At 39.1% G+C, this 15,138-nt stretch overlaps 1 protein-coding gene across 1 annotated transcript; it reads left to right on the top strand.

Moving 5' to 3' along the window:
• Positions 1–194: 194 nt before the first annotated feature.
• LOC140236772 (target of EGR1 protein 1-like) lies at positions 195–12,232 on the top strand. Its single transcript, XM_072316701.1, has 5 exons — positions 195–383; positions 2,955–3,240; positions 4,514–4,773; positions 7,234–7,417; positions 8,596–12,232. Exons 1-5 carry the CDS (start codon positions 235–237, stop codon positions 9,334–9,336), a joined length of 1,620 nt encoding a protein of 539 aa, XP_072172802.1. The 5' UTR covers positions 195–234; the 3' UTR covers positions 9,337–12,232.
• Positions 12,233–15,138: the final 2,906 nt, after the last annotated feature.

Raw genomic sequence — 15,138 nt, 5'->3', positions numbered from 1 at the left:
GATCGGACCATCAGTTGAATGGCCTGTATCATATTAATACTATAAATAATGAAAAATAATCCCCTCAGACATAAAAAGTAGAAAATTAAATGGCAAATATTTTTTATAAACCTACTGCTATCCCTCATTCTTACTGACTTTCCCATGTGCCATTAGTCCGGTACTAACGTTGATGATACGACAAGCAGATTAATTTTCTTCATGCACGCTCACTGAAACGCTGGACAAGGCAAAATGACGTTAAATGTACCAATCATTGACATTCATCGAGACAACTTCACTGATTTTTGGCCTGCTATCAATTTAGCTATCCAGACAGCCTCATTTATCGCCATTGATGCCGAACTGAGTGGCTTAGGATGTCGTCGAAATCTGATGGCCAAGTAAGCTGTTCAATCACCAGTGATCACTTAGTCCGAGGTGTTGATATTGATGTTTGATTGAGATAGACTTGTCTAATCATTGACTTTGTCATTGATGGACAGAGGACAGTGCAGTGCAGTGTGATGAACGTTTTGAATAATTGCCCCATGAAATGGGGATGAGATGGATGTCGTTGTTTTTGTTTTCTTTTGTAAATACCTACACTAAAATGGAGTATGGTAGGAATGCAAATGTTATGTTTTTGTGAATACCCTAAAGAGAAAAAGTGATTTCAGGAGGTTTAAAAATAGACAAATGCACATGGGCCGAAACTTGAGATTGAATGTTGAGTCTTTATTCTGCTGTCCAGGGTTAAATTTACTCTTAGGGGGCTAAATTTTTAGGCGTCTAACTTCAGCACAGCCCCTTGGCCTAACCTAACCCTAACCCTGTTAAACCCTGTAAAAGTCATCTTAATTTAAGGCAAAAAAAAAAATGAAAATGGTTTGTTTGCCATTCGCGACCGACCAAAAATCACGGAAATTTCGGGTCGGGTTTTTTTTTTTTTTTTTTTTTTTTCTCTTTGGATTTTTTTTTTCCACAAATTTCATCTTCTGCAAATTTGTGAATGGTTTTAAACCCAAAATAATCCATTTTAAGCTAAAGAAAGAATGAAAAAAATGTCTATTTTAAAAAAAAAAAAATCTCATTGTCGTAATCGTGTTTGGGCCGCGTAGGGCCGCAGGCTACATTTTATAGCATGCATTGCATGCTAGCTACCTTTTTGGCTCACGTGCATAGGTAGTGCGCTAGCTAGCTAGCTACTGTACCGGCCACGGCGCAGCGCAGCGCGACTGCCAAGATGGCTACTTTTGCAGCATCCGTTACCAGCTGTCATGGTACCAAAACTGTTTGGAGTTCAGTTGCCAGCATCTCACTGGAAGGTACTTTTTTGGAGCTGTTTGCAAAATTTAACAAAGGCTGCGTTTATCATCTTTCCCCTGTTTGACACGGCTTTCAAAAGCAGTTTCCAAAGCCCTTTCGAAAGCCATTTCTAAAGCCCTTTAGAAATGGCTTCCAAAATAGTTGCGTTTAACAACTCATCGCGAACAAGAAAACTGGCCTTGTCACTTCGCAGCTGCATTGCGCAATTTGACTCAGAGGAGAAGGGGTCATATACTGTAACTGCAGTACAAAGCCGTTTCAAAACAGCTTTGCGTTTATCTTGCTTCAAAGGGCTTCTAGAAATAGGTTTCTGGAAACCTGTTTTGGAAACCTGTTTCTGAAAGCGCAAATTTGCGGCTTTCGAAAAGGCTTTCCAAACCCCATAATCAAAACAGCTTTGCGTTTATCAACTCATAAAGATTCCTTGAAAGCCGTTTGGAAAACACGTTTCTGCCAAGAAAAAGAGTTGATAAACACACCCAAAGATGAACGTTATAAGTGTTTGTCAGTGAGTGTGTCTGCCTCGCTTTCCGGGCCCTGGCAAGATGTAAATTTGAATGAATCCCTTGGAGTTTTGAGTGCATTAAACTTGTGCCACATCCTGTACAAAGTTGAACTAGAACTCGAAGTATTGCCAGAAGGATGAGTGCATTACGAGATGCCCTGCCAAAGTTACAAAATTACGTGGGTAAAAAGGGTATTTAAAAAACAAAACAAAACAAAAACAAAAAAACGACATACCGACCCTCTTGGGTTTTGGCAATTAAGGGCAAACAAACAATTTTTTTTTTTGCCTAATCATATTACTTTGATTCATATCACCTATTTTTTTTTCAATTTTAGCAGAGGTAAATTACATCATTTATGGTATGGCTATGCTGAAGTAATAGAAGCCTAAAATAATTCAGCCCCCTAAACCCAGGATTGCCCTTTATTCTATTGCGCTTGAATTACATGGCCCATTGCACTGGTAATTTTCAATTTATATAGAATATTGGAAGAGATTGTACAAAGGGAAAGAGTTCATCATGTACAAAAACTCACACTCACCAACAAGGCTCAACCTTCCGTGCCGAATTACAAACACGGGCAAAAGCTTATAGGTTTCTGCTTGTTGCTGGCGGTAGAATCATGGGTAGGCCCTGTATTCATGGACAGCGTTATGGTCGATCGAATTATGGACAGAGCCTTCCTTTACCCCCTACTAATTTTGTCATAATACAATGTACTCTGCCCTACCCTGCCCTTGGTCATGATAGCCTACGTACTGATGCAAGCTTACATGCACATTAAGCACGTGGTGGAGACAGCATGCATCTGTGTGCAAGCTAACAAAACAAGGGTAGGGTAGTGTAGAGTGGATATGGTAAATTAATGGGGAAGGGGGTGACATATAAGGAAGTCTTTCCACATAAAACAAATAAAATCCATACTAAGACTGTTTCATCCTTGCTAGTATGATGAGAAGATATTGGCACGTGGGATTGCAGAAGTAAATGGTGAAATTTGTCTTCATATCAAAGTTAAAAAAAATACTGATCACCAACTTCCAAATAAAAGGCATGATAATAATATGCATTCTGGCAATCACTTTACGCATGCAGTTGAAATGTCACATACTTACCCTCTTTTGTTTACTATTCTAGGTCTATAGAGGACAGATACAGATTCATCTCCGAGGTGGCCAAAACCAGATCAATTTTGTCCATCGGGATTTCATGCTTCAAGCTGCTGGAAGATCAAGAGAATGAAAGTCCAATGGTCAATCCACCAAATCAACTGAAGTTTGTGGCCCAGACCTTCAACATCTTGACCCTATGTAATGAGGATTACATGGTAGAGCCTGGTGCCTTGCAGTTCCTGGTTGGTCATGGCTTTGACTTCAACAAACAGTACTCCAGTGGTGTGTTGTACTACAGGGGTCCTGATAAGGTTAGTGTGTGTGTGTGTGTTTGAAAATATTTACATGGTAAGCATGGTATCACTGACGTGCTTGTGAGCAAGCTACCACAGCACTGGCGGTTTGAAGTCCCCTCGAATGAGGATCAAGTGTCGTGTCAAAGGAGGGGACTTGAACCAGGGAGCTTACGATCAAGATGCTGTGGCCTTTTCGACCGGGCCACAATGGCTCCTAAGTCAGTACATCTAGTACGTGGGGTTTCAACAAGCCTGCCAACCTTGTCGTCTTGGTCTTGTTAGGCTAAAATCAATGATGCACAGTCAAAATTTTACTTGCTCATTATGTTAAGGGGGCAAAATATATAGCACATTCCCTGTCAGGTTGCAAACCAGAAAGATAGATCAATTTATACAAACTCATTTAGTTCAAATTCTTTGGGGGATGTAAATTTCATGAGGGCAAAGCATGGTACATTTTCTTGTGTAATATCAGATATTATTTTCTTGTTGGTTGGAATATTAGTTTGGTACCTGCAGAGGGTTGTCTGATGTGATGTGGTACTTGCTTTTCATCTCCAGAAATTGTGTTGTAAGTGATTCTTGCGTAAAGACAACCAAATTAATGATCTGTTTGTCTTACAATAGATTTATTGAACATATGTTCATGCCTTTTTAATTATTTCTTTTTGTCAAGCTTTACCCTGCACTTCTTTTCTCCCTTTGCTTGATTTTTCAGATGTATACATTTCATTGTGTGCCCTGTTTCTGTGATAAGCACAATTTACAACTTAACCATATAATTATGTGTGCAATGTGTAGTAACAGGCGTCGTAGATAATTCCATTAAGCTATGAAGAGTGTTTTGAGAAGGAACATTTCATATTGTTCTCATTAGCTGTCAGAGTGATTCATGAAATCTTCCGGGGGGGGGGGGGGGGGGGGGGTTTGGCATATTTCATAGGAATAAAGTTTTTGATTCTGATAAACAAAAAAAAAAGAAAAAAGAAAAAGAAGACATAACCAATTCTGTTGTAATTTGCTAAAGTAGCCCTTTCTGATGTCTCCGCAAGTTTGTCTGTGTTTGTGTGTTATATTGTTTTTGCATAGGCCTAGAGTTTGCTGGTCTTGGCAAACCCACAATTGATAGGAATTTGTGACATCATAGCATATCACTTAAATTTTGTTTTGTTTTGAATGATAATGTCAATCAGCTGTGTTTCTGTAATAACAGAAACCATTGAATGCTTGCGAGCCCATTATGTGCAATATCACTTTCACTTCCTTAACATGTTTCCATTGCTTTCAGCAAGAGGATAAATCTTGGCCATCTGTCAGGCTTGTTTTCAACCAAGTTTTGGCTTCAAAGAAGCCACTGGCTCTCCACAATGGCCTAGTCGACCTGGTCTTTCTCTACCAGAACCTTTATACTAACCTGCCCCCAACCAGTGCCCAGTTTGTAGCAGACCTCAGTGAGATGTATGCAGGGGGCATTTTTGACACCAAGTATGTGGCTGAATATGAGGCTAGAATGACAGCATCCTACCTAGAATTTGTCTTCCGAAAAAGGTAACTTCTATCAACCTTGCTGATATGTAATGGAAGGAGGTTACATGTGATAATCTTTCCTGAATGTTTTTGATTGAAAGAAGAAAAGAAGAGGCATTTCTATTCAATGCTGGGTATTGATATTTGTTAAAGATTAAAAGCTTCACTTGATATCACAACTTTTGTTCCATGATTTCAATGATTTATTTGACCTTCCAATTGTCAATCAGTATAGATCTACAATTATTGTAATTATCGAATTTGGAAATTAGAAGAGGGAAATTAGCGTATTAAACAAAATAAGCATTTTTTCCATACTTGTATCCATTATGCCAGCGAATGATATACCTGATTAAATTTTCTTCATCAAGTTCCATTGTTTTGTAAATTATCTATTGTCTTGCACAGCTGAAGATAGCCAACAAAGGTTGTTGGTGTGTGTGTGTGTGTGCGTGTTTTGACTAGGGTAACATCTATTGAGCCATCAAGTTGTACGGAGGTCATAACAGAAGGCTGGAATATGCTTTCAAATCCACTCTCCATTGAAAACGACACAGAAGATAAAGTCATAAAAAAACCAACAACAAGTAATGCAGTATATTGAAGAAGGTAAACCACACTTCAGTGATTTATTTGCAGTCTTGTATGTATTTATAAATGTATGTATGTTTGTGTATATGAATATATTTGTATGTACAATTATATATGATTGTATGTATATGAGCAATAGGCAGGCGCGCCGGAAGCAGTTTTGGATTGGGGGGGCAAACATTGGAGGGGGCTCAAGATTAGACCATGCATATGTTACACAATATACACATACACACACACACACACGCACACGCACACACATCTATTATATATATATGTATATATATATATATATATATATATATATATATATGTATATGTAAAGTGGCGTACGGTGGGTCGAAACATGGGGGGAACCATAAAGTAATTTTGACTGTCTGTATGCTTGTGCGTGTGTGCGTGAGCAATAATGGGACTACAATACATTACGGAATGTGATACATTCAACAACGCAGTCATTGAGGAACATTGTAAGTTTTCCTTACATGGATTATGGAATGACGGTGTGAAACGATCGACAAATTATATACTGTCAGCAACATAAGGTGAATGGCATAACAATAAAATGCGAGCGAGCGAAGCGAGCGAGCTTGAAAATTTTGATATTCTGCAGTTCCAAAACTGGAGTTTTGTAGCTATATATTTCGTTTTGGAAATAAATGGGAGCGCATCGGACCCAACTGCTGGCAATTATTGGCAGCAACATTAGGAGAATGGCATAACGATTCAATGCGAGCGAGCGAAGCGAGCAAGCTTGAAAATTTTGACATTCTACAGTCCCAAAAAGGGGTTTGTAGCTACAGTATATCTTTCACTTTGGAAATTAATGGGGCGGCGCATCGGGCGCAACTGCTGGCAATTACTGGCAGCAACATTAGGAGAATAGCATAACGATTCAATGCGAGCGAGCAAAGCGAGCGAGCTTGAGAATTTTGACATTTTACAGTCCCAAAACTCCCGTTTGTAGCTATATCTTTCGCTTTGGAAATTAAGGGGGGGGGGGCATCGGGCGCAACTGCTGGCAATTACTGGCAGTAACGTTAGGAGAGTGGCATAATGATTCAATGCGAGCGAGCGAAGCGAGCGAGCTTGAAAATTTTGACATGTTACAGTCCAAAAACTCCCGTTTGTAGCTATATCTTTCGCTTTGGAAATTAAGGGGGGGGGGCATCGGGCGCAACTGATGGCAATTACTGGCAGCAACGTTAGGAGAGTGGCATAACGATTCAATGCGAGCGAGCGAGCTTGAAAATTTTGACATGTTACAGTCCAAAAACTCCCGTTTGTAGCTATATCTTTCGCTTTGGAAATTAAGGGGGGGCATCGGGCGCAACTGCTGGCAATTACTGGCAGTAACGTTAGGAGAGTGGCATAACGATTCAATGCTGGCGAGTGAAGTGAGCGAGCTTGAAAGTTTTGACATTCTAGAGTCCAACAACTGCCGTCGTAGCTATGTTTTTCGCTTTAGAAATTAAGGGGGAGGCGCACCGGGCTCAACTGCTGGATGCGAGCGAGCGAAGCGAGCGAGCTTGAAAATTTTGACATTTTACAGTCCAAAAGCTGCCGTTTTAGCCATAATTTTTCCCTTTTATTCATATATATACATATTTATTTTATTTTCTTTGTTTATTCATTTATTTTTATTATTATTATTATTATTTTTTTTTTTTTGGGGGGGGGGCTTTTTGGGGGGGCAAAAATGCGTTTTGCCCCCCCACTTTTTGGATTGGGGGGGCGGCCGCCCCCCTGCCCCCCACTTCCGGCGCCTATGGCAATAGGTGTATATGAATGTTGCTATCAAAGTGATGTGTGAGTATGTGTGTATTATGAATGTATGATGCATTAATGTTCAGTAGTTGAGTACTGTTGGTCTTCTCTGTCTCCAAATAGCCAACGAGAGAATGCACTCAGAGGGCAAGACGGGTCGTGCCACGTCCACATAGACTTCCCCCAGTATTCTGATGGCATTTCTGCTGTGTGCTACCAGAGTTATGTACTGCCTGCAGACTTCCTGTCCAGACATAGAGAGGGAAAGCCTGGACCCAAGTCTACACTGGTCTGTGAAGTCTATGCAGTAAGTTGTCTCTTTCCACAAGTTTTAAGTGAAAATTAGGTCCAGGATGGCATTGAATATTACTGTTGAGTGTAGATCACATTAAAAAGTTGTTTGATGGAGAATCATTTGGTTCTTCATCATTATGAGGGAAATTATCTGTGATTAATGTTTTGAAAATAAAATAAGAAGTGGATTTTATGAGCAAGTTTGATAAGAAGTATAGTATTTTGTCGGAATATCGCTGTTCATTCATTATAGGGGATTGAACATCTGCACTGACTGAACATTCAATTGGCACTTCATCCTCAACAGATTTGGCGCAAATATGAAGTCATTTCTCTTTTGCTTTCTATATGTCCTTCGAACCTAAAGTAACTTGCTATTGGAGGCAAATCCTCTGTTTATGAAAACCTACCTCTGTTTCAGACCTCAAGTAAAAACAACAAGGCGTGATATTGAGGCCATTGCAAAGTAATGATACAAGTGTATGTTTCCTTTATGCAATACTTTGGTAACAAAATAAAGGAAAATATGATTTTACTCTTGAAACACAGCATTTCACAACTGTCATGATTGCCTTGAAAACTTGTCGTTCAAACAATATTTGATCTAGTTCCTTTGATGACTGATGTGTGCTGTGCTGACAACCAGTCGTGACCCACTACAACAAAAGGATCCAAAAGTCGCTGACGGGCGATCCAAGCATGGCCCAGAAAAATGCTATTTTTCAGGCTTTTCCTTTGATCATTTAGCTTCAAAATTTCGGCAGATGATAGAAGATACATTAGACTACAAAATTATGTTAACCGAACGTTTTGACAGATTTTGGTGATCTGACTTCAAACTCGATTTTCTCGGCTCACCCGTCAGCGATTTTAGGATCCTTTTGTTGTAGCGGGTCACATTCAGATGTACGGATGAATAAACCATAAAATCTTTATTTGTGGCTTTGTGAAATGCAGCTGGTTATTATTTCCTATCTTAAACATGCCAATAATATGTGAACAGATACAAACTTTATGCATTTGATAGATCCAAAGTGTATTTCATATTTTCTGTCTTAACCAAATATTGCATTTCGCATCCTTTGGCTTTGTATTATCCATCTTTGGAATGTCAACAAAATATGTAATCTTCTGAGTGATGGTCTTTTCAGTCATGGTATAAATCATTTTGTTGATTTCTTCCTACATCAGGCCCATGGCTATTGTAATAAAGGAATGAAGTGTCCCAAGTCACATGACCCGGATGCCATCCTGGATGCAGAAGAAGTCATTGCGGAGGAGAAGAAGAAGCGTAAGAGGAGGAGGAGGAACAAGAGAAATCGCAAAAGAGAGGTGGAGGTGTTTGACGGAGAGCAGGATGAGAAGAAGGCCAAAGAGGGAGATGAGGAGAAGGAGGAGGAGGTGCAGGGAAGTAGGGATGTAGCCATGGAAACCGCATCAGCTGGCAATCCTTGTATTGGAGACGAAGATCAAATGGAAGAGACTGGTGGTGGTGGTGACCACACAGTACTGGCAGCCGATGGAAGTGAAGCAGGAAGCACACAGAATGGCATGGATGATGGTAGGGGTGGAGAGACGATGAAGGTGGATCCTCTGGTCCCCAAGCAGAGTGGCAGCCATCGAGCCGGATTTGACGCGTTCATGACTGGCTTCGCCACGGCTGCTTTCCTGGCAAGGTTCGGGAAGAAGAAAAGCAAGCCTGTAAGAGAACAGAACTCCTCTACAAACGCAGGCATTGGTGATGCAACCACGCGAGGAAGCCAGGGCCAGGAGACCATGTCGATAATGGAACATTTTGGAGTGAGTCGCATGATCAACAAGATGTACCTCAGCGGAAAGGAATACCCACTGGCGATAGCCAAAAGTTCCTTCACAAAGACGTCTGCAAACCATAGAGAAAAGATGATTGCCATTGAGAAACTTGCGAGGTGATTGATAACTGCCAGTAGAACTGCAGAATATACAACAGCAGCATTTTGCATGTTGGATGAAAGTGCCTTTGGAAGTGACTGGTGGTCCATGGTACATTCCTCTGTTTTCAAGGAATGTGGAAGTTATGCCCATGGTAGAGACTGGGTTTGGTATGCAGGTGTCACAGAAACCTACCTCTCACCACTCTTTTTAATGCTTTAACCCTTTACACTCTGAACCATCCAGAGCTGCCCCACCTGATAATTACATTAATATACTGAAATAGCAATGGCTGCCCTTTGCACACTTGTATGTGTGCATATGGGATGCAATGTGTTAAGATGTGTGGTATGTGTCTCTGCCCTATTCATGTGATCTCTGTGTCATTGTAATTTACCATTTTGAAGGGATGGTGTAATTTTGGTTGAGATGGGACTTCATGTTTCCACTGTTTTGTGAGATAATGAGAAACCCCTTATGAGGTATGCAAGAGCATACAATTCTAAGAGGACTCAAGAAGTTAATTTGATGAAAATTGTTGTTGAAATGGCTGAGGTGTCTCAGCCACTTCAAAACCGATTTTCATCAATTAACCTTTGCACTCCTCTTAGAATTGTGTTCCCTGTAACATTTTATTCATGGTTATCTCGCAGAAACTTAAATCTGAATCCCCTATCTAAATCCAACCTATACATGATCACTTTGCTTCAAGCCAAATGAAAAAAAAAAAAAAACTTCATGTGACAATTAATGTCATATTCAGTGAGATGTTGATATTACAATAAACCTGTAGCTACTGAAGGGTTACACATGTACATGTTGTAGTTGTACATGTAGCTGAAATGTATCTAAGGCCCTAGGTTATTAAGCCCTTATTTGCTGTGAATGTTGGGATTGGATAGGTCAGGTGAAACCACACACGGTTGCAGTTCCTGCAGAATGTTTTATCTACTGTCAAATACAGTAACTGTCACATCTACTTGGACTGAGGTAGAACAGTCAAACTCGTCTGAACAGCCAGCTACTTGTGATCACAGCGAGGCCTCCAGAGATAAGTCATGTTTAGTGGAATGCTGCCTCGAACTGCTGGGTAGATTTAACAAAATATGCAGAAATATTGGCGAAGTGCTCAGGGAAAGCTTTGGAAAATTTAACTGTCCATTGAAAGTTGTTACTTGTTGATGTTTTGTTGAACTCTATGTGCTGCTGTCTCTGGATTAAAAAAAAAAAAAAAAAAAAAAAAAATCTCCCAGATTTTAATAACAGGAAGATGACATAGATACAGTAATGTAAATGTATTTCTCATATCTTTGTGACACAAATTTAGAGCAAAGTGTCATTTTAGCATCAATACATGTATAATCTTATATAAATTGCCAAATTTCTTGACCAAGCACAATTAACCTGTTGAGGACGGTTTGATTTTGCTACAACATGCATTTCTCATAGACACTTGCCTGAGTATACTCGGGACTCGTCTTCAACGGGTTAACAAGCAGAGATTCATTTCAAGTACATAATGTAGCTAAAGTATGAGGAAAATGTCAAGTTTTTGACTGTATGAACTACCTGACTGTGATTGAAAATTGTGAGCTAAACTCTCTTGATAGCATATTATGCCATGAAAAATAGAGATATTATTACATGTACCGGGGAGGTGATAGAGGAGTAGAATCCTCTTCTCAGTGTGTGCAAATTTATATGCTTAGGTTCTATAGTGTGACAATTGACTGTTCATAGCATTCCACTGGCTTTGCTGTTCCATGCTTCAAGCTGCTCTTCCATTGATTTTTGATGTGGAGGCCAAATGAGAGGTTTTTAATTTTAACAATTTTAAGCTTATTTCAGAGCAATTGAAATATTATACAGTACACAGCTTTCTGGGAGTACAGTGTATGTTATGGAATAAATCTTTTCGGTTTGTCTTCAAATCCTATTATTTATACCCCTGGACTAAAAAAAAAAACCCCAAAGGAATACACTTGTATTAGTATCTTATAAAAAAGTCGTGAAGAACTACTATTTTTTAGTGATTTTTGTTCCCCTGCCTGTTCTCTACACACCAAACAATTAATGTCAAAAAATGTTGAGACAGCAAAATGCTTCTCGCTTGGTTTGTTGTGATTGAGGAATGATGCATACTCTTTACAAAAAATGCTGTCTTTTAATAATTATCAAAGCAATTTGTTAACACCTGCGATACAGCACATGACTTCTCGGCACGGAGCTTGGGTACAAAGGAGAGACTCTTGTTTCTTTTCCTCTAACACCTCCCTGCGTGCACAGAGCACTCCCATCGATCATAATGAACACAGTTTTAACAAAATTTCATTAAAAGAAAGTAAATAATTTCAGGTCCCTGAATTATTATCTACATACAGTATCTTGATGTGCATTACTTTGATTGATCGGCTGTTGCAAAATTTTGATGTTATGGAACACAAAAACAGAACTGCCGACCTCAAGGATTTTGTTATAGTGGGAGTGGCCTGTATTTGTTATTATGTATGTTCGTAATTATTTTCTGCATGACGTGATACTGTACAAGCTGTAATATTCGCATACAGATATTTTTTGCAAATGAGGTCGCGGACTTGTTTGCGATATGTTGTTTTCGCAAATGCACACCAAGGCCATCTAAGTGCACCATTACAATGTACCTGCATGGTGACATTTTTGTGTTTTGTTAAATTTGCGGTCCAATAGCGATTTGCAAAATTCGTGAAAATAACAGCTTATACAGTGCAGTTGTATACACATACAGCTGTAGACCACCTCTAGTATGTATATTTTAATTTCAATGTCAAAATGAGTCACTTTGTGGTTCAGTTACCCTTGTTTTTTGTCTAAACTACCTGCACATGTTTCTTATTGTTTTTGGTTTTATTACCATGGAATAAAAATTGATCATTCTGTATGTTTTCAGTGTTTGCCAAAGAAGTTCCTTTTTGGCTGTGGCATTTTTATAATATTTTCAAATTTCAGATTATTTGTTCATGTAAATACCAATCAGAGCCACAAGTGATATCATTTTTAGTCACTAAATGTCCCATAAGAGCCTTGTAGATTTGTCTCACTCTAGGCAAACCCTGAAGTCTGCTCACCTTTTATATCAATATTCATTTTCCTGAGAACCCAAGTACAGTGCACTCCCTTTATAACGAACACGGTTATAACAAAATTCCGGTTACAACAAATTAAAAATTCAGGCCACAACATTATCCGCTCTATGTCTTTTATCGTTCATTTGTTCAGTTATAAAGAAATTTTGATATAACGAAAGAAAACTACTGGTCTTGAGGACTTCGTTGTAAGGCTGCGTTCACATAGAAGTATTCGGTATTCAGTATTCGCTATTCGCTATTCGCTATTCGAGCCCCGAATACACCATCACCCGCACCGTCAACTCACCATCCCATTCAGTGAGGATTTCTTCCTCCTACATCCTAGCAAATCTTATTAACAATTTCTAAACTGCATCAGAATGTCAGTCTACATGCTTATTTTTGCTAAAGGGCAAATCCAGACCAAAATTGTCATTATTTCATAAACGAGAGACGGTATACGCTGGAAGAAAATCGAACAAGTTCGATTCCCACTTTGCTATACTTTTCGCTGCTATTCGGTACTTTCGAATAGTGCCCTCCTATGTGAACCGGTGTGAGGAAATCCTATCGTTCGATTCAAGCTATTCGCGTGCCCTCGAAAAACGAGCCCGAATACCCGAATAGTATACTGTATACGCTATAATTTTCGCGTACATAAATTTTCGCGAATTGCCGATGTCACACATTTTCGCGAGTGGTTAAATTCGCGATTGGGGGACCAGAGACATATGAAGTGGCAAAGAAAGTGTGAATTTTCAACTTACTAGCAACGAATGCTACCACAGCGACTGGGCTGTGTATACTAGTAGTTAAACGTGGACGTGCTATATGTACGTAAACAAGCTTAGCGTTAGCCAGTATGGTCTGTTCGGTAAGCCGTAAAATGTTTGTATCGTCAAGGCAAGGGATTCATTTTGGAAGGTGATATTTTCGCGTGTTGTTAATTTCGCGAATAGCTCCCGACTCGCGAAATTCGCGAAAATAAAACCCACGCGAAATATATAGCGTATACAGTACTTCTATGTGAACGCAGCCTTATGGGAGTCTACTGTAGCATGGCGTCACGCTTTGACATCATTTCACTGAAATACATAGCAGTTGATAATTTCTACTATAGCTGGATGAAATTACAGCAACAACTGTATTTTTAAACCAAAGTTCATTAAATCTCAACCTTGAGGATCGCTAGCTTATTTGTCTTTAAAAAAATTGTACAGTAGTATACCTGGACACCCCCCCCAAAAAAAAAAAAATAGATAAAATAAAGCCATCGAGTAGTGCTTTGTCTATCACAACACACACACACACACTCACACACACACACACACACACACACATTGGATGGATGGCTAGACCAAGGAGGTTTAAGAGATCCAATCGGTTTTAATTATTCAATAAGCTGTCAGTTTCCTATGGCTGTACAAAAGAATTCCACAGGTGCATTTGTGCCTTTGATGTTCGCTGCTTGATCCTGCCATCTTGTTGAGCAATCTCAATATTCATTTTGAACGTTAACATAATGTTGACTATATTTTGCTTGTTAACTTATGAAATGAAATGAAATCTGACTTAATGATAAAGCATATAAAATAAAAGTCAATCCTGTCCAGAAATGTGTACCAAAGTGTAGGTCAGACCTGTACGAATCATGTGAAAGTGTTTAAAACTGTATCATCCTGGAAAGCCGATTTTGTCACTTTTTCACTGAATTCCCACAAATGAAACTGATTATGGAATAATCTTCAAGCATAATTCTTTATTGATAGATACAGTATATCAGATTAGGGCCTGGGCATGCCCAGTCAAGTACTGTAGCTTTCATTTTATTTCATAATTTTTAGCCCAATTTCTAATCGCGTATCTCTGTGCCTTAACCATTACACACTGTATATGTGTGTATATCACCTACATGTATCTTTAGATATAGGCATGGCGAAAAGTAATGTACAGTACCATCAAAAAGACGTATCTTCCCTAGAAAGTGGCTGGTGATTATGCAATGAGACATGAGTCAATTGTCTTCCTATCTGCACGGCAGATCTAGTTTAGCACATGCTTCAAATATTTTCGAGTGGTGGCATCGAACATCTAGCAAAGGAAATAAGACAGTACATGGAGTGACTCCATTTTCTTAAACCTCCTTGGATAGACGTCAAAGACAACCAGAAAAAGCATTATGGCTCCATCGCATAAGCAATGTAGTGCCTCCATCACCTTTCGGTTGGATCGGTTGCATTGTTTTCTTTTGATGTGTTCTACACTTTGCACACATTCATTTTCATATTTTACTATACACAGTACAAGAAGACCCGGAGGAGAACTTGTTCATTCATTATCTTTACAGTTTGTATTTAATGTACAAAGAAACTACATGTACTTGACGAAAACGTGACAAAGAATAGGATTTCTACACAAAGGGCAATAGATATTTTTCCCCCATTCATATGAAGCAAATATTACTTTGAGTCAACACATATATGACCAATACATTACTCTCATCGGTGGAAATGAAATTTGCATAATCTTGCCTCGGGCATATTAAATGACACTCTCTTTTTTTTTTCACTTTCAAGACAATATCCATTTTATTTTGCAGAATCCAAGCTATTCATTGCAATGGCAAGGAAAGTAAAAAAAATCACATTCTAAACTCCGGACTCTTCTGTTTAGAACAGAAAAAGCGCAGAATTTCTTGAAAAGGTAAAGCATCACTTTA

This window comes from Diadema setosum, chromosome 13 (assembly GCF_964275005.1).
Source record: "Diadema setosum chromosome 13, eeDiaSeto1, whole genome shotgun sequence".
In the NCBI taxonomy this organism is placed as follows: domain Eukaryota; kingdom Metazoa; phylum Echinodermata; class Echinoidea; order Diadematoida; family Diadematidae; genus Diadema; species Diadema setosum.
The sequence above is the reverse complement of the archived record's forward strand: the minus strand, read 5'-3'. Positions and strand labels throughout refer to the sequence as shown.